We start from the raw sequence: 26,144 nt of genomic DNA, 5'->3' as shown, positions 1-26,144 counted from the left end.
ACGAGTTATAATTTAGAACACCTGTTCATATATCTTTTATTAATTTTTGTAAAGCTTATGAAAACAGGGTTGTTTATAGTTTTATATTTTACAAGACAATTCAACGGTGGAGTTTACCGTAACTGTTATGTATGTTTGGTTAATTTTATTTTGAAATGATCACTTATTAGTTATATAGTAACTTTTAAGTTTAATCACAAATTCATAATACATGTAAATTGAACTTTTCTTTGAGGAGAGTTGCTATGCTATCCACAGAAATCTAGAAGTTTTAGTTTAGTTATCTTTTTGGAATCAATATCTAAATGAATTTGGACATACCAATAAAAGAGAGGAGGAAATAAACAAACAAAGGAAAATAGAATTATTCAATAACTACCAAAAAATTTTATATTTCTAAAAAAAACTAGAATTTCTCTTCTAGAAATGATGGAATGAAGTATGAATTAATAGAAAAGAAATATAGTTGAAGACAAAATGAAAAAGTATTATATGTTAATCTAAAATAAGAAATATGTAAGAGATAATACATTAATTAGAGAAAATTATAATAATATATAAAAAAAAATAATTATTATTTTATAAGTCGATTTTATAAAGTTGAATTAGTTTCTAATTTATTTTCTTAAGAAGATACGAGAATTTATCTTAATAATTCGACTATTATTGAGTGTAGCGTGTCATTCGTTATCAAGTTATTGTTAGACCATCCGTAAATATTCAATCTTACAAATTTTATATTAAAAATGTGTTAAAGATCATATTTCAAATAGAAATATAATAATAATAATAATATATAAATAATAAAGAAATTAATTTTATAAAGTTACGTGATATGACATCTATGAATAAAAAGTTATTAATTCATAAGAGAGAAATGAGAGCATTATTGCTAACTTCATTCGTCATGTGTGAGCAACTGAAATTAATACCGGAAAAGGAGAGTGTACTCTCCAAATGTTGACCAGAAAATTAAAAGTGGGGGAAAAGAAACAGCAGCATCAATCACCACCTCCTTCATTCATCGGTTGAGATTTGGCGGTTACACATGTTCCGATGAGATTGCGCCACGTGTCCGATTTGGCCGGTATTGACGGTTGGGACACTCAAGTGTGCCTCTTGATGGAGGGACACTGAGGGCGTGTTCCCATGTATCTTTGTCTCCTGTCTTCACCTTTCCCCTTTGTTCATGACTCGTGTAGGTCCCATTGCTTCTTTCAATTAATATCATGTGCTTTCTGGCTTCTATTTAATTCTTCTACAGTTTATACTGTTGGTGAGAGACCACTTTCTTGCATTTTGGATTCATTCAAATCTTCATTTTCAAAATTTGTAAAAAAAAAGAAAAGAGAAAAGAATGAAAAAATATATATATACATTCCCAAAAACACTTACATAACTTATAGAGGATTATATTTTTTCTTCCTATTATGTTTTTTTAGAAATGTTTATAGAGTTTATCCAAATATGTCAATAAAAAATTAAAGAAATTGGCTTTTCTAAAATGAGTAATGTATTTTAAAAGATAACATTAGAGAAAAAAAAGTCTACAAATTTGGTTATTATCTATAAATTTATAAATCTATAAAATTATATAAAGGGGATACAAATGTTTATAACTACCATTTGATCTCCACTTTTACTATGATCTTTTTATCCTTAATAATATTACATATTAAATAATTAATACAAGTAATTATGTCATTTTATTTAAGTAACTACTCACTCTTATTTTTTTTTATCCGCATATTATCTAAGTAATTGCACTCATTGTTCACACTTTCACATTCTTCTCTTTCTTGCTTCCTCTTTTTTTTTTTGTTAAAGTGACTTCATATCCCTGCATAATATATCTTCCATTTCACGATACATCCTTGTAGTCGAGATTCGAGAGAAAGGGAATTTTTCCTCCCCCACCAGCCACTTTATTTCATTATTTTCTTCTCGCAACAAACCTCTCACACCTTTCTTCTTCTTCTTATTCTCTTTATCATATCCTGTTATCGTCTTTGTCTTTCTATTTTTCCTTCAATCCCCTTAGGCCCATTTCCTTCAAACCTTTCTATTTTTTTTTCATTTTTCAATTCACTTAAATTTCCCCACAATAAACATTTTACCAATTGTATACATTACGACCATCATTGTTCGTTGGTTTTGACGTAGAATGAGAACGAATAGATGAGCTAACAACATGGGAAGGAATTCAAGGGTTGATAGTTTCGTAATTGCATCTAAGGATTGAGACATTCTCACTTCCGCTCAGATTCCTCAGCCACGTTTTTTCAGGTTGATTCTCTTTTCTCAATTCTATTTTCTCACGCTCATTAAAAAAAATTCTACATTAAATTATGTAAATTTAGTCATTTTTTACCAAGATTTTTTTTGCATTATTTTTACAGTAAATTTAAATTTACTCAACTTTTTAAAAATTCAAATATAAGATATCTCTATTTTCCAAATTCATTTTTTTCCTTTTAAATTATAAAAATTCATTTTTAAACTTATTATCTTAATAGATTTAAAATTTTAAATATATAATCATATTTTATTAAAAATTAAAATTTAAAATATGCCTAATTTTGAATTTTGAATTTTGAATTTTATTTAATTTTTAATAGTTTTAAAATTACAAAAAAAAAAAAAAAATTAAAACTTATAAATATTTGGTTTCCACTTTCTTTTATACAATTTTACCCCTTATTATTATTGATGTTGATGGTTACTTTCTTTCAAAATAATAACCGTAAAGTAGTGGTTACTTTCTTTCAAAATAATAACTATACGGTGGTTACTTTCTTTCAAAATAATAATCACACAAATAAGTGTCGTTAAGTATGTTATTTTCAAAAAAATTATAAACCAAATTCATTCTGACTTTATTATGAGTCTCAATCCAACGTTTTGTAAGATAGTATTTTTTTTCTCTCACCAAAATTTTCATTCAATGCTATCACCAAATCACACAATTATCGTATCTAATTGGGTTGCACAATATTCTTCTGACAACATCACTCCCTATACTTTCAAGCAAGAAACAAAACATATTTTTTGTCCTAAAAAAAGTCGAAACGCATTGTTGAAATTGACTTACCCGCTTGAATCCAGGTTCCATGACTCATTGCCAATGATATACATCAATATCTTCCATATTGTGTTTTGATCGATGAAGGTCATTAGTACCTTTGATCTTATGCTTTCTCATTTATAGTTTCCAGGTTAGTATTCTCTTATAACTTCTATCTATAACTTCTATAACTTAAGATTTTACCCTTATTGATGATTACTTTCTTTTAAAATAATAACTACACAATATATCTATAATTTTATCCATTTTTATTTTCTTGCTCTTAGAAATTTTCTCTACCTCTATACAATTTTTTTCCATTCTCCCTCTCTACATTTTTCTCATCCCAATCAATTCTCAACTTTCGCTTTATTCCAAACTCATCCCCACTCTATCCTGGTATGAATCACATTTGCAAGCAAGTTGTATTATATTTTAAGTCATCTTCTTTAATGTTGGATATAGTGACACATGGTGTAGAAAAATAATACTCTGACCCCGACAAGGACACCATTAAGAAGCATGACTGTGGTTATGACGATTAGTACACCCTTGATGATCATGACTTACATGAGGATGAAGAAATGACTTAAGACTCACAAGTCCATCAAACAAAAATTATGTTTTGTTGTTTTTTTTTTACATCATCTACAATTAGATATGCTAAAAATTAGAATAAAAGGAGTGTAATTTTGTTTTTCTTTTCTCAATGATAACATCACATCAATGCTATTAGTTACACAAAAATGACATCTAACATGTCTACAAGTTATTCGATTTAAAAGTAATAGTAAAAATTACTTTTAAAAGTTTTAAAATTTACAAAGACATAAATAAATTTAACTATATTTGGAGGATATCTTTTACATTGAATTCATTTAAAGTTTAGTCAATAGTAAATTTAAATGTATTTTTCTATCATTTTATGTTTAATCAATTTTTTAAATGTCCATATTTAAAATATATTTGTTTCTTATTTTGATTTTTATTTTAATATATTTAAATTTTTTAAATATATTTATAAATATCTAATATAATTTCAGTAGATATTATAAATTAAAAAATGTTACAATTCAACCATGAAACATAAAATTTGATTTATGTTACCCAAATAATATAATCACTATGTTTGATTGAACTTAAATGTGTATCTTAAATTTATTCTATTTTTTTCTCAATAAAATTGGGTTTACTAAATTAAATATGTTTCTCAACTTTAATCATTTTTTTTCATGAAATTATGTTAGTTTCAAAAGTTATGTTTTTAATATCACATATTTATTTTGTAGTGTTTAACTCTTTTGTATTAACTAAAATTTGGAAAATGGTGAAAAAATAATTGTTATCTAAAAAATTAGAAAGGTGACATAATAATATGGTTGTGAAAATATTTTATATGTGTCAATTTAATAGATATAAAAATATAATTTTAACATTTCTTCATTTAAATCAATTCTAACTCATATTTTTCTCAATATTAAAACACTTGAAAATGCAAAATTGAGTAATACCTGTTATATTGACAACTTTCATGCAAAATAAAATATCTCTATTTTTTAGGTTTGGTTATTTCTTTCATAAAATAAAATAAATTACATGAAATTTTAAATATATCATATTGATACATGACATTGTATTATTTATTTTTGCAGCTTTTTAAAGTCAAAAAAATTATGAATGATGTATTATATAAAGAATTGAAATTTATTATTGAAAAGTGTGACATTATTCAATTTAATTATTTATTAATTTTGATATATGTTTTAATTATGTTAATGATAACTAAAAGTAATAGCAGAATAACCCTAAATGTGTGGTTCAGCGGTAGGGGTTGATCTACGCTTAAGCAAGGTCAGGGGTTCGAATCCTGTGCTATCGGCGGTGGATACTCCAGGTACGAACCAAAAAAAGAAAAGTAATAGTAGAATGACATTTAATTTCTATCATAAATTGCAAGGAACCCAAAAATTGTCCTGAAGTGAAATCTTTATTTGGTATTCCTATTAAGAAAATTTTATGATAGTAAAACATCATATTGTGTAAAATTATTTATATAATTATATGCCAACAAATAAATTCATTCGATATATGAGTTATTTTAAATTATAAGATAATACATATATAGAAGCACGAAGTGCCTCGGCCCCACTAGTAGTCAATAAAATTGATTGTTTTGAGTCTACAAGATTAATGATTAAATTTTTTTTTTTTTAAATTCAATCAGAGATATATGCATATGCTAATTTAAAGTCCCAAAATTAATTAATGGTATTGATTAAACATTATTGTTAAATTAATTAACAAAATTAGTAATAAAGATAAAATTTAACATATCTTAAAAAAGAGAAAACAAAAAAGTCCACATTTTAAAAATTAGAGACTAAAAAAGAAACTTTTAGATGCTTATAGAAATAAAAAGGATCCAAATTTATTCAAATATAATATATTTTTTTACAACTATAGTATATTCTTTTTAGATTTATTAAAATTATGCTATTTATTTAATATAATAAAAAATATTATTTTTAATTAAATTATATATCTATTTTTTATATATATAACAAGTATTTATATTTTAATTAAAATATTACATAAAAATTTATATTTATCGTATTGCCTAAGTTTCAACAAATTTCAGAATTGCCCTCCTGATATATAATATAAAAAAATTGCCAGATTAATTGAATTCATTCAAAATTTCATTTAAAAATTTGTAAAAAAGGAGTCATGTATTTGTAGCTAAAACAAATGCACATTTTTTGTGTGTTTATACGTTAGTACGTAGACTTCTAATAAATTGATAGATAAACGCATATACGTAAATCGTCAAGTATTGTGAAATGGTTAATCACACCGTAAATTTAATTTTTAGACTGCATCTGTGTTATTCTTTACAACGGCTCAAATTTTCAAATATATCAGATCAAAGTGAGAGTTTCATTTCAAGAAGAAAAGGCGAAAAAATCGTAGCTGTTGATAATTTTTTTTTATCAAAATAAATTTAAATAATTTCATAGTTTATTATATATATATATATATATATTTGCATAAATATTTAATTTTAAATATTAATTATTTGTTTAATAATTATATGTTTATTGTTTATTATTATTATTTTTTTTACTTTACACGAGGTTTATTTTTCTGCTTATGTCATGCATGTAGTTATTTGTTCCCACCTTTTTGTAAGGATAGCACTATGGCTATGACTTGACAAATCAACTCGCGTAACACAGTATTTATTAATGGGTTGGGTAGGATAGTATAACCTGTTGACCTTTTCAACTTGTCCTATATATTTAATCCATAACGTACAAAGATGGTTAAGATTTGTTGAGTCTAGTATTTGTTGAATGCTTTGCGTGGATTGAAATTTTTGCCTTGACATATATATAAAGCCACATAAACTTACTACAGCCATCAACCATGGTTAAAAATAGAGTTTTCCATCATAAGTAGCTTGCTGTTATGTTGGCAATATTTGTAATATCATGAATTTTTTTAAATAAATTAATGAAAATTTTAATTAATTAATTGAGAAGTACCACTACTACAAGATGCATATTCTACATCGGTTCTCTAAAGTTATCTACATCGGTTTTAAAACCGATGTAGAATAGACCGATGTAAAAAATGTATACATTTTTACATTGATTTTAAAAAATCGATGTAGATTGCATTTAAAAAAAAATCATGACCCAGTAGGAAGGTGCCAGCACAAACTAGCAAGGTGGCAGCACAAACTAGCAAGGTGGCAGCACAAACCAGAAGGGGACCACCACAACCCAGCAGCTCAAAACCCACTAACCAGCAGCAAAAATAGATCCCACCCTCCAGGGCCTGAGATTATGTGAGCATTTACTATATGTGCCCAATCCAATATATGAAAGATCCCTCTGAGATAATGGAACAGAAACAAGACAATGGAATATAAATATTGAATGCAAAAATAGATAAAAAGAATCCAGAAAATGGATTCCATGATAGTTGAATGAGCAGTCTTACCCTTCATATTGCATGGTCACTGTGTTACCAATATCAGCAAATTTACGATCCTCAAAGATTAAGAAGTTATGTTTTTCTGCAATCTTTAATTGAATAAATCATATATTAGACACCATTAGACCAGAAATGTAAAAGATTGCCTGAAACTTATGCACCAAAATGCTCATAGTACATAACAACCCTATTCATATGTTAAAGGAAGGAATTGTCATCCTGTTTGAATAAATAATAAATAAATAAATAAAAAATCTTCTAGTGGGTAATGTCAACAATATCAAGAACCAAAAGGTTTCTTGTGCTATCTTGAAAAGAGAAGAAGGCACATAAACAAAATAGAATTTCTATTAGTGTCATACCGAAAGCAGTTTTGAGCCAAAATCAGGAGTAAAATCTGGAAAAATATCCACATGAGTCTTCAGCAAGCATATCTCAGGTCCAACCTGAAAGAGTAAACCAACCAAATTAGTTAATAAAATACATATAATCATGGCCAATCATCTAATTAGAATCCAATTGATGTTAAGAAGCCACAAAACACCAGATTCTTTCATGTAAACGAGCAAGAAAACATTTCATGGACAAATTAAGAAAGTATTCTGCAAGCTAATGATCCAACTGAACACAATAGTACATGAAAACTAGAGATCAGAACAACCTTTTCAGCAATTTCAAGCAATTCAGCTGCAGTTCCAACATCAGCAACCAAACAGAGATTACTCTCCTTCGTAGCCATTATCTCAAACAACCTCTTTCCCATTGGATTCTTCGACAGCTTAGCCCTCTCCCCAAATGACAAAGCCTTGACCTTAGTTGCTGCAGGCTTCTCCATTCCCAAGCCCACTCCGTCGCGGCCCAAATCAACGCCAACTCCGCCATGCCGCGCGCCGTAGTGGCCTAGGTCAAGTCCCTCTTCGACTCAGCCCAACGCGCTTTCGACTCGTCGCTCCACATCCTCGTCAACTTCGCCGGCGTCAACGAAGGCGCCTACCCCTCCGTCGTCGACACCACCGTCGAGTCGTTCGACCACATCTTTACGGTGAACGCGCGGGGCGCCTTCACCTGCGCGAGGGAGGCGGCTAACCGCTTGAAGCGCGGCGGCGGGGGGTGGATCATCCTGCTGACGACGTCGCTGGTTGTGACACCCTTACTACCCCAACACATATATTGTAATAATGAAAACTTACAAATAAATTTTTTTCAATTTTGGTAAAAGGGTTCACATGAGAATCTTCAAAATTATTCTTCAATAACCACAATAATAAAAATGAAACGCAGGAGTTTACAAATTATTTTCTAAAATAATAATTACAATTCCAAATCCATATAAAAATCCATGTCCTAAAAATCCTCTGCCCCGATGTCACAATATCAGAGCATACCCACAATTCAACTGTTGGCATTTTAGATGCCACTAGAAGCCGAATCTTCCTCACCTAAAACATCCACAATTTGTACGGTGAGAAAAGAAAATACTTATATGCAAAACACATACAAACACACCACAAATGTAATCTCATCATAACTCGTTGCTTAATAAAATATTTACAAGCATTCATATATATATATATATATATATATATATATCATATTTATCAATCATTCATCATCTTCACATCTCAATTCACAATTACATCAATCCATCACAATCCACATAAATCTTACAATTAACACTATGTCAAGGCCACGTCACAACTGACATAAGTGATACGGGTTAATTGCCTCACTCATCCCACACCATGCCAGGGTCACGCCCTCCCTGTAGCATCACTTACCCAGGGGCCGTGTCATCCCTAGTCATTGATGTGAGGAACCACAATCACATCACAATCCGCACAATCTCTTGCAATTAACCCTATGTCAGGGCTGCCATATATTGACATAAGTGATACGCGTTAATTGCCTTACTCATCTCACACCATGCTAGGGTCACGCCCTCCTTGTAGCATCACTTACCCAGGGGTCGTGCCATCTATAGTCATTAGTGTGAGGAACCACAATCATAATCATATTCACATTCATCACATCTCATCTTATAGCTCAATTCCATATCACATACACAACAGATAAGTCCAACAAAATAAGGGTTTACACACCCCTCAAGCAATTCACATCTAGATCATCAATTTTTATCAATCAATACAATAATAACATTCATAAATTCCAAAACCTAGCTCACAGGCACTTTTCTACAGTTTCGTTCTCCCTCTCAGATCATCATTCTTACAAATTAAATATATATTTTTAATCCTCAAAACATATAGAATCTAATGGGATCATCAATTTCTCAAACAAAAATAATCCAATTTTTCCAAAACCTAGCTTACAAGCACTTTTCTATAATTTCGTTCTCTCTCCCAGAGCATTATTTTTACAAATAAAATATATATTCATAATCCTAAATTCATACAGAATCACATAAAATTAATAATTCTCCAAACAGAAATAATTATAAAATTACTCATAATCTTAAGGGTTCTTCCTCTACCCAATTCTCTCATGTAACTCTACATGTAAATAATTCCCTTTTCCCCCGTACATGGATATGTAGAAGCTGAACCTACACAAGATCTGGTTGGTCTCCTCCGATGGATTCCCCTCGGTCTAAAGCAAAAAGTAGAGAGAAAAGAAGAGAGAGTAGAAGAAAAGAAATCAGAAAATGAGAGGTGTGCTTTTTGGGAGTGGCAAAGAGCTCAATTTATAGGCTTCAGGCTTCGCCGGAACGACCTATTCCAAATCCGGAACGGCCCGTTCTGGACCCTTAAATTACGACTAAAAAATCGCATCCAGAACGGCCCGTTCTCAAACTAGAATGGCCCGTTCTGGGGTGCATTTAATACTCACAACGGTCATATTTTGGAACGACCCGTTCTCACCTCTGGAACGGCCCGTTCTCAATTTGGAAACGCCCCGTTACAATTGTGGAACGCCCCGTTCCCATCTAAAATTTGTAGACAATTTTTGTATTTTGGAATGACCTGTTCCAATTCTGAAACGGCCGTTCCGGGCTACCAAAAGTAGGTCTATTTAGTATTTCGGAACGGCCCGTTCCAATTTTGGAACGGCCCGTTCCAGCCTACTAAACTACCTTAATTGGGCTCTTGGCCCAGCGAAAATTAGGCTGTTACAATTCTCCCCTCCTTCATGAAATTTTGTCCCCGAAATTTTTGCAATGGTAGACTCCTCGCTTCTTGCTTTCTAATTCCCATGCAACCTCATCACCTTATTGATGTACAACTCTATCAATTTTACCAAGGAATATCTATTATCAACAAGGTTAAGACAAGTAAATTTGGCGAGTCTATCCACTATAATCCAAAAAGAATCAATTTCTTAAGCATCTCAGACAAACTTATAACTAAGGTTTATCTACACACCATCTCGCTTCCAAAATGGGACGTCTAAGTGCTACAAAAATTCCTAAAGACTTCTAGCATACTAAACACGAGTATACAAATTCCTCTACTCCTTTCCTTATCTTAGGCCACCATGTTTCCGCTGCACCACTCTGATACATCCTCCTAAGGTCCCGATACATCTCAGTAGCTCCTAAATGAATTTTAAGAGTACTATTATGTCCTTCCTCTAAGCATCTTCCTTAATCTGGGGTTACTAGGCACATAGATTCTATCCTTGAACCCCAAAACACCATCAACTTCCACTCGTAAAGGGCTACCTATACCCCTACCAATCTTCTCCACTTGGTTCACTTAGAAAGGCTCTAACTCCTAGGCTTCTCTAATCTCATCCATTAATTCACTAGTCTCTTTCGACATACTCAATTCAATGCTTCTAAGGGTGAGCTCACACATCACGCTTAAGTTTCTAACTCTTTAATCAAATTCAACCCTTAAATCATCAAAGATGGTAAGTGAATGGTCATCCTACTAAAGGCATTTACCACAATATTAGCTTTTCTTCTATGACCCTCTTTAAAGATCAAATACCTATAACGAAACTAGAGACACGAGAAGAGCATGAGAAGACGAAAAGAGACACGAGAAGAGCATGAAAAAATGAAAATGAAAATGATAATGAAATTTACCTTATGGGAGACTTTAAAAAATGAGAGCGTGAGAAAGTAAAAAAAAGAATGGTCGAAAGATCAAAGAGAATGAGAATGGAGGGAAATATAAAAGGTTTCTAACGATACTTTTAAAATCGGTTATTTAAGAACTGATTTTGTATACTTCATAGAAAATCGATTCTTAAATAACCGATTTTAAACGTAGCACTTTCAAAATCGGATCTTAAATAACTGATTTTAAAAGTAGCACTTTTAAAATCGGTCATAAAATAACCGATTTGAAAAGTAATTTTAAGATCGGTTATTTTATGACCGATCATAAAAGTGTTCACATTATTTACAAAATTGCCACCACGTAACTTTTAAGATTTGTTACCTTTTAACCGATCTTAAAACTCCGATTTTAAATCTAATTTTTGCACTAGTTGTAATTTGTATTCATGAATTTATGAGTACCTGTGGGTTCCCAAAGGAACCCTAAGGATGTAGTAAACTAAATTTTAGGAGTAATGGATATGAGTAAGATATCTAATAGAGTAGAAATCTTTAATTATGCTTGATGTATAATTTTACTGATTTGGATTTGTTAAATAGATATTGAATGATACGTGTGAAATTTGCATTTTATGTAGAAATGTCTATATTGACATAGCGTTGGACGCTAAGAATGGTCGTTAGGTGAGAGCATGACAGAGAGCATGGATTGCTCTCTATGACATCTACATCAGGCATGGGTACTGTCATGATTGGCGTGGGAGCTCTATGGGTTCCCTATTGTAAATTCGTTGGGTGCGAGAAGGTTGCATTGGGTGAAACCCTTCCAAAGAGTGAAGTGTGCTTTCTACTTAGACTCTGTCGAGCGCAGGGTACCCCACGTCGGGCGTTACCCTATTCTTGCATATTTGTTTCATTTTAATTGTACTATATATGTTCTATTGACGGAAGATGTAATAATAATATGAATGTATCGAATAATATTGCTTGTATGAATCCATTTTTGATATTAATCTGATAATGGTGTTATAGAACATGTGGTGTTTTGTGTGTGGACCATGTGATTAGGGATGGCAATGGGGCCCCATGGGGGCGGATAATAGTAAATCCGTTCCTACCCCGCTGGATGAAAATTGGCCCCATATCCACCCTATATCCGCACAAATATCCATGAATTTTTTGAATACCCATGAATATCCATGGATATTTATAAATTTTTTAAGAAATTAAAAAAAATATATTACAAACAATTTTAAGTTTATATTTAATGTCATTGAAATATTAAAAATAAAAATTTAATATTAATTTTGAACTTGTATTTAACGTTAATTTTGTTGAAATAATAATAAAAATGAAAAATAATCAATAACTTAAAATACATCAATCTCACAAGTAAGTTAAAGTCTCATCACAAAGCTACAATAATTCAATCTCATAATTCCAAACGAAAGTAAACAACTTAAAATAGATAAATCTTATTAGTCCAATCAAAGTTAGAAAATTAATCAAATTACATCCAACATAATTCTATAACATGCTTAATACATGTTGGTAACTTATTCATCAACCTCACTTTTGTAAGAAAATAAGATGATAGAGTGTAGTTTTAGGGTTATGTGGTACAATGATAATTAAGATATTTAAGAAATATTATTAAATAGGTACTCGCAGGTATGGATATCATCATACCCTCCCCCGCCCCATTTATAAACGGGTAAAAAATTATCCGTCTTCATTATCTGTAGGTACCCAATTAGCCTATCCGTAGCGAATTTTATCCGCAGATACCCGCGTGTGCGGGTATTTTTGCCATCCCTACATGTGATGGTCAAATGATGAGATATCTAAGTTAAACCTAACCATAATAAAGTATGGGTGAGATTGTCTAGTCGATTGACATTATGGTGATAAGTATATGAGTATATAATATAGTCAATGAATGTGTCAACTATAAATATGCATAGAGTATTATATGACATGCGTCATATGCATAAGTTGTTTTGTGATGGGTACGATGTGAAATAAGTTACTAAAGAAGGTTCCTCTGTATAAAAGCTTGGGGATTCATGATCTTTGAGATAGCTAGTTTTGGGAGTTCCAATTCTATCCATTATGTGCATGAGGTGTAACTTAGCTAACACTGCTATCCCGATGTTCCTTGACGTATATGCTTCTAGTGTAAAGTCCTCTGATGGCTTGACTCAACATATTCTCTTAATCCACTCTTATTTGGCCACTAGGCAGCAACTTAAATCGTTACGCCACATGCATATATAGTTTAAGATTATTCATGTCAATTGCTTTGTCATAAACATAACAATTATATTTTGAGTAGATGACATTTGTGAAAGTGATCTATGTTGAAATGTGTAACTATTAGAAGGTATATTTGATGATTATTAATATTAAATATAAATGCATATTTGCTTGTTATGTGTGACTACCTAGCCAGAGTTTACTCTAGTAGTCAAAGTAAAATGTTTCTCACTCTTCATACTTATTGTTTATTTTGGTGTATGCTTGCAAGCGAGACTTGTCATGAGAATGATGAGGCTTTAAACAAGGTTTAGGCCTTATACTAGGTGTGTTCTAATAGGATGTAATATTAGGACAGTATCAAGAAATTTATGTTTCTGTTGGTTAATATAAGTTAAGACTTTATTCGATCTATAATGCATTTATTTTAGTTATTGTTTTGATTTGGTTTTGTATTGTGATACCTCTATTCAAGAGAATTTGTGAGTGAAAAGATGATGTTGAAGGACGCATTGTGTAGGAGATGAAAGGATCACACTGTTAGGTTAACATTATTCAATATACTAACAATTAAGATTAAACATTATAAGATTAAGCTATCAAGGAAAATAAAACATTTTCATTCATGCTTCCAAAGAAAGAAATACAAATATTTAAAATAAACACAATAACAATCTTCTAATGCAAACCATACATATGATTGCTTTGATTGAAAAAGGAAACAATAATAAAATTGAGACATTCACGAGGCCAACTATATGTAATCATTTAACCATTTGGGTCTGTGTGCTATATGTCTAAGCCTAGAAGCCTTTGTCTTGTTATCACTTGCTTCTTATTATTAAAAGGGTCTCAAATGTCATAATGGATATATAGGATCAAATGTATTGAGAGAGAAATTGGTATTAGAAATAAATAGTAATTGTAAAAACTGAATTTGCTAAAGGAGAAATAAAATATGTATGAGCCAAAATATAAGATGTGAGATATGTGTGATGTTATCCTTGAACCAAGCTAAAATGATGACTTTTGTGTATTTTTGGAATAACTTCATTGATGTGATGGAAAGTGAAAGAAATATCCCATTGTGTCACTCTCCTTGTAATATTATGAAATTCTTCATACAATATTATAAATTCTCTTATCATTGCCTTATTCTTACAATTATATTTTTAAAATTTTTAATTACCATATTTAAAATAAATAGATAAATACATATGTGTATTTTTTTATCTATTATAATTTCTTTTATTTCCAACAAATTAAAATGGAAGTATTTAGTATTCAATTTTATTATAACTTGGTTTCTTTCAAAAATAATATTATGATATATATATATATATATATATTTAAAATTTAAAATGGTTAATATAAGTAAATTTTTATATATATAAACATTATGAAAGGGTAAAAAAAAAAGAAGATATTTATTATTTTTTTTAAAAAAATATTATTTTATTATTAAAAAGAAAAACGAAAAAAAAAAAATCTCCAGCAAGAATCTCCATTGTACCAACACCTTATCACCTTATCTTATAATTATTAACCTTATCTCTAAGTAACTAAGTAAGAAATGGAACCTAAAAATTAAACCAAATAAGCAAATTTTTCATTCAATGCTAACCATGTCATCATTTTTTTTTTTTGAGTACCCTTTTATAAATAGCTTCACATGCATGCAATTGAGGACACAAGCTCACAGAGAGTGAAAAATAAAAAGGAAGAGAAGAGAGAAAGAGAGAAAGAAAGAGAGAAAGAGAGAATAGTGAATAGGAAGAGGATAGTTAAATTTTGACGCAGTTAATTCTTGTTAAGTCTACATTCTAAGGTAAGGGGGAGGAGAACTTTATCTTTTTAAAATTTTATATACTACTATGTTTATTTATTTATGTTATTTTTTATGTATATTTATTTAGTGGAGTGTCCCTAACCTTATTTATTTGCTTAACCTATGATTATTTTTGTCCATAATAATTATGAAGGTGTTCATATTTTATATTATTTAATTATTTTATAATGATTGTCATTTTTATTTATATATATTCTTTTTACGTAAATATATTTATTGTAAATATATTTTATAATCAACTATGATATAGTTGTGATATCTTGGACTCGTCTTGTTGTTATTTTTTCACGTATTTATGAAGATAAATATTATTCTATGGCCATAGAAGATAAAGTTTGAATTATTTGTAGCTGGAGGTTTGACCTTAGGGATTTAAATGAGTAAGAAATGAAGGTGAAATATCCTATTGTTGGTTAAGGTGAAATATCCTTTTGTTGGTTGGTATTGTGATGATGCTCATTTATCCTGACTAGTCACTACAAGTATAATTCAAATTTTATTGTATCATGAAAATTTAATATATGATCTGTATATATATTTATATATATATATATATGTTTAATATTGATTATAAATAATTCTGTATATTCTTTTGAGTTATTATATTTATTGGATATTGTTCTTACTCCTTTCTTTTCTTTGTTTTTAAAATTAAATATATTATAAAATAGATGGATCTACTTGGAATTCCAGATCATTTTGCAGTTGTTATAGCTGTTGTCTTCTTTGGAAGGAATTGGAATGTGGAGGCTATTTGATGAATCTATTATAATTTTATTTGTTATTGTAAATTTATTCCCACTATCAATGTAAATATTGTAATAGAAGTGAAAGAAAGAAATATTGTATAAAATAATACATTATTGTAAATATTTTAGAACGATATATCATGTATTAAATTCACAAAATATTCTTTTTCTTTATCTTTATCTTTATCTTCAAAAAAAAATTATTGTTAATGATATAATTGCAAAAATATTATATAAGAAAATATATAATTATTGTTATAGGGCGTTACACTCCTTAACTAAAGCTTAGTAAAGACTTAACTTGCCCTTATACCATGAGTTGTTTTATGTATGCATTATTGATATAAAATATTTATTGACTTTATTGATAATTTTTTTAAAATAATTTAATTGATCATTTTTTAATAAGATTTTCCTTTTTAACTATGTTTTTTCTATCCACAAAATTTAATTTATCAAGATTTTATTGAAAAGGATTAAATTTGGTCGAAAAAATGATTTTTTGTTTATCCTTAATTACTTTGGTTAAAATATGTGCTTGTAACAACATTCACATGTTTTATTTATAATAAATATCACATCTAAAATTGCAACCCAACTTATTATGAGAAATATAAACATGTTTAAATTATTGTATATTAGTGTCTATCTTTTCAAGTCAGAATTCATCTTTATGATTAACCACAAATCACAATTCACTTTCTAATTTGAAATTTGTATAATAAGGTAATTAAATAAATTTGAAGATCTGAAAAGCTTCCATTACTGAGTACATATTTTCTAATATCTCATTTTTATAACAGATAAAAGCTGTCACTTCATACGCGAGTATGTTTCTTTTGGCTTCATTAATTAGCCTTGTGCATGTTCCGTTTTCAAACTATACCAAATATAGTGTACTTTCTATATTATTGCCTTAATTTTTTCATAACCTGCTTTCTTATGCAAGAAACAAATGTTTTAAGGAGTGAATGTTTTAAAAAGATCTTAAAAAAGTGTTCCAACTTTCCGTAGGAAAATAACGACAAAAGTCTTAGCGTGGGACACACGAGAGCACAATTTTAAGGATTTATTCCTCTTCAACTACATATATTATGAAAATTTCCTAGAATATAAGAAATTTTTCTTTACTTGGGTAGACAAAACAGCAGAGAAGCAAAGATGTTGTTGAGCACCTAATTATATAAAAATAGTCATACAACACCAGTGATAAAAAACTTAGAAGAGAGTGAAATGAGGTGCATGCATAAATTTAAATTTGTAGAACAGGCCTGTCTCTTATTCCTTAATTACCTTAAATTTTATTAAGATTACTTATTTGAATTCAATTCAATTAAGATCAATATATAAAATAGACTATTTTATCTTTTTCCCCCCTTTATCTCAATTTTAATATTTATTTAATACTTTATCTTTTAATCGGTATTAATTAATGTATATGCTATATAATTAAAATTAAAAATTTTAATATTATAAAATATTAATTTTATTAAATATAATATGTTTATTTTAAAGAAATTCTACGACATCCTTATATATTTAAAGAGTTTTGGATTTTTTTTTCGTTTTAAATATTTAAACATTTGATTTAAAATTGTTTAATTTTTAACATGTTTATATTTTTCATTTCAATATATATATTTGGATTTACTAAGAATATTTTTGATATATTATGATTCATAATAAATTAAATTTTTTACACTTGTGTACAAATTATGAGCAAAAAATTGAATAAAAAATTTACAAAATCTCTCACAACTTCAGCAAATAAAATTTTATTGTGTTCTTTTCAATATTTTAATTTCTACAAAACGATTTGAAACACTTCAACATTTGGTGAAAAGAAATAGTAAGTTAATTACTTAAATCATTTATTTGTTAATAAACACATTACTTAGTGTAGAAGAAAAAAAATGAAAGTGAAAAGAAAAAAAATCACATTTTATGCCATTTTTATTAGTTTAAAAAATCAGTTGTACCAAAACATCCTAATTTATAAAGGTATTGTAGTAACTCCCTTTATTTTATTAAGAAAAATAATATATATTTGTTAAATTTATTACTTTTCATATCAATCAATATAAATTTAAAATTTATTATTAAAGCAGATACCAAAAATTAATATATATTTTATAAATATAAAAATAAATAAATTATTTGTATAATAGTATCTATTTTATTTATTAAATAAAATAAAAATAAGGTGATTTATTCATATTATATATATATATATATATATATATATATATATATATATATATATATATATATGGGGTATATAATGTTAACAAATAAGTATTATTAAATATTATGAGAAGTAAGTACAAGCATCCACTTGTGATATAAAATAATGAATGAAAGAGCATTCAAACATATGAACTCCTATATATTAAATACGAACTGATTATCTCATGCAAGAATATTTTTAGAGGTTTTTTTGACTATATGATTTTTTGAGATTATTTTAATTTTAATTTAATTTAATTTTTATTTATCATATTTATTTATGAATTAAATTTTAATATTTTAAAGTAAATTATCAACAAATAAAAATAATCTTGTTTTACAATACAAATTATTTATCATAAATCTAAAATTTAATTCATATAATTTAAAATATCAAATCATACAAATTTTAAATATAATTTATACATTCAAACATAATGTTTATTTTTGTATATAATTTATTATAAATTTTAATTATACATTTAATATGTATAATGTAGAAACTAAAATAATAATTACACATAAGGAAAAACTTGATTTTAATATAGTTTATTTTTTATAATAAAAAGTTTAAATTGGAGAAACACATGACCACATGCAACTACCAATCTCTTGTAAATTTTTAGTGGTATTATGGATCACTTACTTTATTCTTAGTGTAATGTATAGAAAGATATAAAATACTAAATAAAAAAATTTAAAAGTAATTAATTTTTTCATACACTTTCTATATTACATATATTTTATATCATTGTATTTGTTGGAATACAAACAAGTTTTACATCGATAAAATAAGACAAGAAATAACAACTTATATAACACAAACATACTTCAATGATTGAGAAACCTCATATTTCAATGATTGAGAGACCCTTTGGGTGATGACCAAATGCAAAACCGTAAAGACTTAGGCCCAAAACGGACAATATTTCATCATTGTGAAGTATGCTTGTGTAATAACCTTATAATAATAACTCTCATAAAATATCCCCTTAGACAAATACTATAAAATAACCCCATAGTGGTATTAGAGCTGCCTGGTTAGATACGGTAACAATCCTCATAAGTCATTATTAACATATAATGTGATATATAAAGACAGATTCCGCTACATGAAAGGTTAGGTCCCTTGTTTGAGGGGAGGATTGTTGGAATACAAACAAGTCTCACATCGATAAAATAAGACAAGAAATAATAACTTATTATAATAATAACTTATATAATACAAACATACTTTAATGATTGAAAGGCCTTTTGGGTGATGACCAAAAGTAAAACCGTGAGGACTTAGACTTAAGCGAACAATATCTCACCATTGTGGAGTATGCTTATATAATAATCTTAAAATAAATAACTCTTATAAAATATTCCCTTAAACAAATACCATAAAATAATTCCATCAGTATTGCATCACTAATGACTTTTTTTTTACCTGTTTTTTTTATGTATACCATTGCATTTCATTGTTTTTTAAGTAGTAACAAAAGTTGCATAAAAATATTTTGTAAATAGAATTGCTACAAGAAAAGATAAAAAATGGCAAGAAACAATGGGGGCACTGTTCAGAGTTTGATAGAGAGCCCTGAACAAAAAAGACAGGGAATGAAAAGTTCCTCGGTCGAACCAACATGGGAGGCAATTGCATTCTTGGTATCGGTTCATGTTTCACTTTACATATCCCCTCTAATGAGTCAAATACCATTTTTCATAACTAAAATTAATCTCCATTTTGGACACTCTCTCTCTCTCTCCTCTTGTATATATCTCAGAAGAAGGATTTGTGTTGCTTCTCTTTCCCTCTCTTGGGACCCAATAATCTGACATTTGAGAAGGAAGGGACAAAAGAGAGGTGGCCACCATATCCATATTTTCTCTCATTTACTTCTTTCACCCCCTACAACTCCATGTTCTACAAGAAAACTCTTTGTTCTTCCTCAAGTTACTGCATTTAATGCACATTTATTTCCTTGTTACTACAAATACTCGTGCTACCCTCCTACATTCTCCTTATCCCAAAACAAACACAATTTCAGGCTACATCTCATGTCAACTGCATATCTAGTTCTTCTTTTCTTTCTGTGCATTTCATTGCATGCATGTTGTGCTAGGCATCTCAGTCCTCTGAATAAGAAGCTGGAAGAGAAATCCCGCTTCTCTATCAAGGTTTGTATAATTTGTTTTATATGCTGATACTGAGAAACTATATGGTATCCTCATAAATTTAAGAATTTTGATACAGTTATTATCGTGATTCTTTTTTTTTTTTTGTCCAAACTCATTCAGCTATTTATTAGCCCTATACAAAGCCGTTGAAATAGTATAGTAGTTAGATATATACTTTGTGTTTACATATTATGAGAACGGTTTATTTATTATAGAATTTTGTATTTGATTTTCATCTTGTACAAAAACTTTTTGAATCATCGGCAGTTACAAAACTGTAAATAATATTAGTCTCTGTCTCCATAGATTGAAAATACCTGTTAGGAGAAAAGAATATTTGCCCTATAAAATAATTGTACCAAGATTCTTACATTTTCTGGGTATCATAACAACACTCTTGATATAATAATGATATTTTCCTTTTATTAACCTTCATGCTTAAGTGTTATATGCCTCATTATGCTTTTCATTTTTTGCAGAGTGATGAGAAAAATGGATTTGAATCCTCTCCAAAGCAGCTTAATGAAGGTAATAATAACAAGACGGAGACTCGGTTGGTTGGTGATTCTGAGAAGCCAAGAAACCGAAGAAGCTATAACCATAGGGTGCACAAAGCTGCTATTGGAAAAGCTTCAGGTGCTTTAAAAAAGTCTCTTGTTACAGTTTCTTGGCATGTGCCTCACAATAATAAGAAACCCCGTCAGAAACACCCTGGTTTTGACTTGGATTACTCACCACCAAAGACACACCCTCCTCATCACAACTAAGCAACAATAAAGTGTCTATAAGCCCTCAATATTGAAGAGATCAATGAAGGCTGGGCCTCTCATTTTAGTTTGAAATGTTTAGTTTAACATATATATATGACTACAAGAACCTGATAACTGCTATATATGACTTTAAGCAATATTAAGTGTTCCTTTTTTTTTTTTTTTTTTTATCTCTTCTGATTTTATATATATGTAAAATGTACATCAGACATGTTCCAGCAGGAACATGCATATATATCTCCTGTGTCAGGTATATATAGATATTTATAGTTTATATAATTCTGAGAAGAATTAATTACTCGTGACTATATATAATTTATATATCCCTCGTCCTCTAGGTCTTCCTTTATTGACAGTTGACACCGTTATCCTCACTATAACTTCTCTTATAGTAATGACTGAATGAAGAGTTATGCTCTCTCACTCTGTCTCTTAATTTGTCTGTAAGATATGCTGATATACAGTATATATTACGTATAGTAGTAACCTAGTTATTGAGGGGATATTCTATTTTCTTCTTAACTGATTGATTTGTTGACATTCAAGCATAGCAAATACATACCATTGACACATCATCTCATGTCTCTCTATCACACACTCTTCTAGTTACTTTGATAGCATTTTGATTTTTTTAATACAATGGTCACAATAAAATTAGAATTAAAGATTTAATGTATATTATTTTAACTCTATTATTATTAGGCGATCCTAGTGGTTGAATCATATTATTATTAATTATATTAATTACTTATTTCATTTCTCTCTTCCAATCTCTATATGAATATTACACCTAAAGAAGTATTGAAAAATCATTTACCTAACTGATTACGTGAATGAAGCTGTAGCATTAAGATCGATATTAGAGAGATGATACTGATAATTAAGTGGCTTATATAGAAGTCAACCTACAGTGCATTAATTTCTTCATGGTCCTAACTAAGCAAGCTCAAATAAAAGTTTTTGAAGAAGAGGTTGTGATAAAATGCAAATTAATTTCACATCGATGCTTGTCTCAGAGTCCTAAAGGATCATTAAGCAAGAGAAAATACGAGAAGAGTGCAAAGGTGACAGGATTAATGTGTTAGTGTAGAGTAATCTCTCTCTCACACATATATATATATATAAATAAATAATTGACACTCTTTATTTCTTCTCTCTTCCTAGTTGTCATCCATCTTTTTTTTAGTTTATATCTTGATAAAAGATTTATAATATCTTCTATTAAAGATAATTTTGTTTAAATTAAATAAAATTTATAAATTATAAATTTTTTTAGTATTTAATACAATTGCATATGTAAGATTTATACTCGAGATTTTTAGTTTAATTAAAATAATTCTGTCCTGGTTGATCAATGCACTAGTGATTTTATTAGTTTTTATAGATGTGTATGGCCATGAGTGCTTTAGATACTTTTCCAACAAGTTCCTGAATCTGGAAATGCTCTCTTCAGAGTAGGAAATTTAACTTTATGCATTTCCTTCTTCCTTTTTGAAAAATTATTCCGGAGCATTCATACAATTGATGCATTGAAGATTACGTTGTAGTACGTTCTCGTATCACTATCATGTGAGGGGGTAGCAATTTTTTATTCAGTTGATAAGAATAAACCCAATAAATACAAGTTGATTCTAAGACGTTGGTAGTTGGTATTCTTAAATGAGAGAAAACGATAGCAATAGCTATAGGTCCCAACAAATCTTGAGCACATGGTTTTGGTATTTTTGCCGACTTCTTTTTCTCTTTTTCCCTTCTTTATTGCATACTAGATATATAACATTAATCAACACAATGAAATATTGTTCCAAACTAAGTATTATATATATAGTTTTTGTTTTTTAATGTTAAATTTAAAATGCTAACTCTACAAGCTTTAAATACCCATAAAATTACGTACTAGACTAAGAATGTATCGGGATTGGAAATACTACCCAACCAGGAGTAAATCATTTGTACACGACATGTGAGTTTTTTTTTAAGAGTTTAGGTTTGATAAATTATGATATAAATATTTTTATATTGTAAATTAATTAAAAATTATTTTAAACATGTATTTTAAAATAATTATTATAAAAGGCAACAGTTTTCAATTATATAACAATATATGATAAGATGACAATATTTCGGTATTATCTAATTAAATTCAATTGTAATATATTCCTATATTTATAAACATTTAATACATGGGCCATGTAAAAAATATTAGATTAATCCTAAATCTTCATATGATAAAGTTACATGAATTTGTGCATAAATTTTTTTTAAAAATATGTGTGTTCATATACTTAAGTAACAACCCAAAATCTCTCAAAAAAAAAAAAAGTAACAACCCAAAAATGTACAAGCTAATTGCTCCCACACACATATTAAAGAAACGAACAACCCCAAGCGTATGGTTCAGCAGTAAGGGTTGATTCACGCTTAAGCAAGGTCAGGGGTTCGAATCCTAGCTTGTGTATGCAGCCGCGTTAAATCTTGGGGCCAGCTATCCCACCCTTTGAGGTGCCTCCAACGTAGCGAGGAGATTAGTCACTGCTGTCGGGACTTTATAAACGAACCAAAAAAAATATTAAAGAAACGAACTTGTCTTTCTTTGATGTCCTTTTCAATAAATGAAAAAGATACTTGAGATAAAAAATAATCCTAAAATATAATATATTACCAATAAAAAGAAATTTTTTAATAGTTTTTTTTCTTCAATTGACGGAAAAATAAACAAATAACAAAGACAAGTAACTGAACCTATGCTAAACCTAGATAAGTGGGGTACATATATATGAATGAGGCACCCGTGACTTTATAACTATCCGGGCAAGTCCAGGAAGTTTAATTTCAATTAGGTGGACAACATTTTATTTGGATCAATCTATTGCATATTTAGAAGAAATTAAACTCTTTTTATTATTTTAAAGATGATTAAATTATAACCTCCTTCATTAAAAATAAAAATGACATTATCTTCCCTTCCATTTTAAAAGAGTTAAAATTGAATCTATTTTAATATGAATATTTATTTTAAGAATAGTACTTTCTTTCTCTACAACTCTTAGTTTCACCAGCCACTTATTTGAATTAATCTCTAGCTATTATCAACATTGTGTAAATAAAATAAAATAAAATATAAAGTTGAGTGAAGTTCCAAACTTTAAGCTCCAGCATGCATGTCATCCAAGTCTATTACTTCTGTCTACACACACACACACAAAAAAAAAAAAAGAAGTCATGCACTGGTTATCAATATTGTCTTATTTTTAACAAATTAAGGACAAAATTTAAGTGAAATACCAAAGTGTAAAGTGGGAAACAAAAAAAAAAAAAAGAAACTATTTTATTGTATAGTTGGAAACTTTTTATTATAATTTTTGAATCATTACCATTGATCAATGCCTTAATGGTTTAGTGGGACTCAACTCAAGTATGAATGTAGCCAAAGCCAGGGTGTTCCGCACCTAGCAAGGGACACGAGATGCAACAGTTCCAAGTATGTCTCCTGTGGAAGTATGAATTGAACTGAGATGGAACACAAGATCCCAATAAAGACAAATTGGGATTGAGAAAAGGGAAACTAAACCAGTTTCTTGGAACTAGTGCAAGCATTCTCACACACATTCGAAGGAGACAAGAAGAAGAACGCGGAATTCCCAACAACATCATGGAAATCGTAGAATTTGCTACGTAGTAACATGCCACGGGACAACCTTTTTGAAGTGTCTTTGTCTCTCTCAAACTCATGGCTAGCTAGCTGACTTCCATTGATGGTGAATCCCGAAGAGAAATCCCGTGTCCGTCAAGTGCGCTCCATATTTCTGCCTCAAAATATGAACACAGGATAATATATATATAGTGCCAAACCAAGAGCACTTATCCCACCTTAATTTAACATATTACATACCGAGATGGTATGATAAAGATGATCTTATTCTTTAAATATTAGGGCTTCTTTTCAGGTCAATGTCTAAAGAATGTTTATTTGGAAATATCCGTGCTTTAAATATATTTCAATATTTTTGGGGATTAACTTTTGACTCCCAACTAGGAAAAGTTATTTCATGTTCCTAGATTTTATGGTATTGTTGTGTATAGATAGTTTTTATACACATACACATGTCTTTATATTAATTAGTAAAAGAGTTAGTCATTTATATATTATTAGTGTAAAGTTTTTTTTACACTGATAACTAATTATATTCTTTAATTATGTCATGTCACTGTTAAAAGTAAATGTGTTTACAGTGACATGACATAATTAAAAGATATAATTGGTTGTCAGTGTCAAAAAACTTTACACTGACAGTGTATAGGTGATTATTTCTTAGTAAAATATTGTTTATTTTGAATTTAAGTCTTTATAATTTTATTTTTTATTATTATCTAAAAAATCTCTAACTAATGAAAATATATGTGTGTATATAAACTTATGTTCATCCTATTATTCTAACAATATGAGATTTTGATTGTATCTCAACATGTCTCAATTTATATTCAAGAAGGATATAATTAAGATTTTCAAATTATAAAAAAATTAAAAGTTTAAATTAAATATATTTTTAGTTCCTACAAAATGAGTTTATTTTTATTTTGGTCTCTATAAATTTTTTTATTTATTTTTCATCATTCTAAAGTTCAAAACTATTGTTTTAGTCCTTATTATTATGTCACTTTTTTTTTAAATTACTTTTATGTTCATTAAAAGGTTATATGATTATTTCAAACAGTATTCACAATTATTTGTGATATTTTATCATGTGACACTTTAGATTTTTTTTTTTTATAAATTCTTTAAATAAGTTATATATATATATATATACCTTAAAATGGTTATTATAGACAAAAAAAAAATAGTGACTTTAAATTTTAGAAGAATGGAAATAAAAGAAAAATATTTTCAAGGATCAAAATCAAACTTTGTTTATTTTACCAGGACTAAAAATAGTGTTTACAAATTTTAAAATGACAAAAATAAAGAATTTTTTTTATAAAAATTAAAATCAAAATCGTTTATTTTATAAAAATTTAAAATATTTAAGGTAAAATTAAAATAGTT

General features: G+C 28.6%; 2 protein-coding genes across 2 annotated transcripts; one reads left to right on the top strand and one right to left on the bottom strand.

The window, feature by feature from the left end:
* Positions 1-6,314: 6,314 nt before the first annotated feature.
* LOC109815534 (uridine 5'-monophosphate synthase-like) lies at positions 6,315-8,422 on the bottom strand. The gene is made up of 4 exons (XM_020380286.3): positions 7,725-8,422; positions 7,426-7,509; positions 7,070-7,152; positions 6,315-6,960 (listed from the first exon to the last, which is right to left on the bottom strand). The coding sequence occupies exons 1-4, from the start codon at positions 7,896-7,898 to the stop codon at positions 6,858-6,860; spliced, it is 444 nt and encodes a 147-aa protein (XP_020235875.1). The 5' UTR covers positions 7,899-8,422; the 3' UTR covers positions 6,315-6,857.
* Positions 8,423-19,746: 11,324 nt separating this feature from the next.
* Positions 19,747-21,379, top strand: LOC109815556 (root meristem growth factor 10). Its single transcript, XM_020380308.3, has 2 exons — positions 19,747-20,330; positions 20,810-21,379. Exons 1-2 carry the CDS (start codon positions 20,211-20,213, stop codon positions 21,095-21,097), a joined length of 408 nt encoding a protein of 135 aa, XP_020235897.1. The 5' UTR covers positions 19,747-20,210; the 3' UTR covers positions 21,098-21,379.
* The last annotated feature ends 4,765 nt before the right edge of the window (positions 21,380-26,144 follow it).

Source organism: Cajanus cajan, chromosome 3, assembly GCF_000230855.2.
Source record: "Cajanus cajan strain Asha chromosome 3, NIPB_CcT2T_4, whole genome shotgun sequence".
NCBI lineage: Eukaryota > Viridiplantae > Streptophyta > Magnoliopsida > Fabales > Fabaceae > Cajanus > Cajanus cajan.
The sequence above is the reverse complement of the archived record's forward strand: the minus strand, read 5'-3'. Positions and strand labels throughout refer to the sequence as shown.

What these genes read in the sequence shown, in the direction of transcription:
- LOC109815534 (XM_020380286.3), bottom strand. Translation starts at nt 7,898, where the DNA reads ATGGAGAAGCCTGCAGCAACTAAGGTCAAGGCTTTGTCATTTGGGGAG. An exon ending in TTGGCTCAAAACTGCTTTCG is followed by an intron (nt 7,153 to 7,425) that starts GTATGACACTAA and finishes ATTCAATTAAAG; the next exon opens with ATTGCAGAAAAACATAACTT. An exon ending in GTGACCATGCAATATGAAGG is followed by an intron (nt 6,961 to 7,069) that starts GTAAGACTGCTC and finishes CCATTATCTCAG; the next exon opens with AGGGATCTTTCATATATTGG.
- LOC109815556 (XM_020380308.3), top strand. Translation starts at nt 20,211, where the DNA reads ATGTCAACTGCATATCTAGTTCTTCTTTTCTTTCTGTGCATTTCATTG. An exon ending in AATCCCGCTTCTCTATCAAG is followed by an intron (nt 20,331 to 20,809) that starts GTTTGTATAATT and finishes CATTTTTTGCAG; the next exon opens with AGTGATGAGAAAAATGGATT.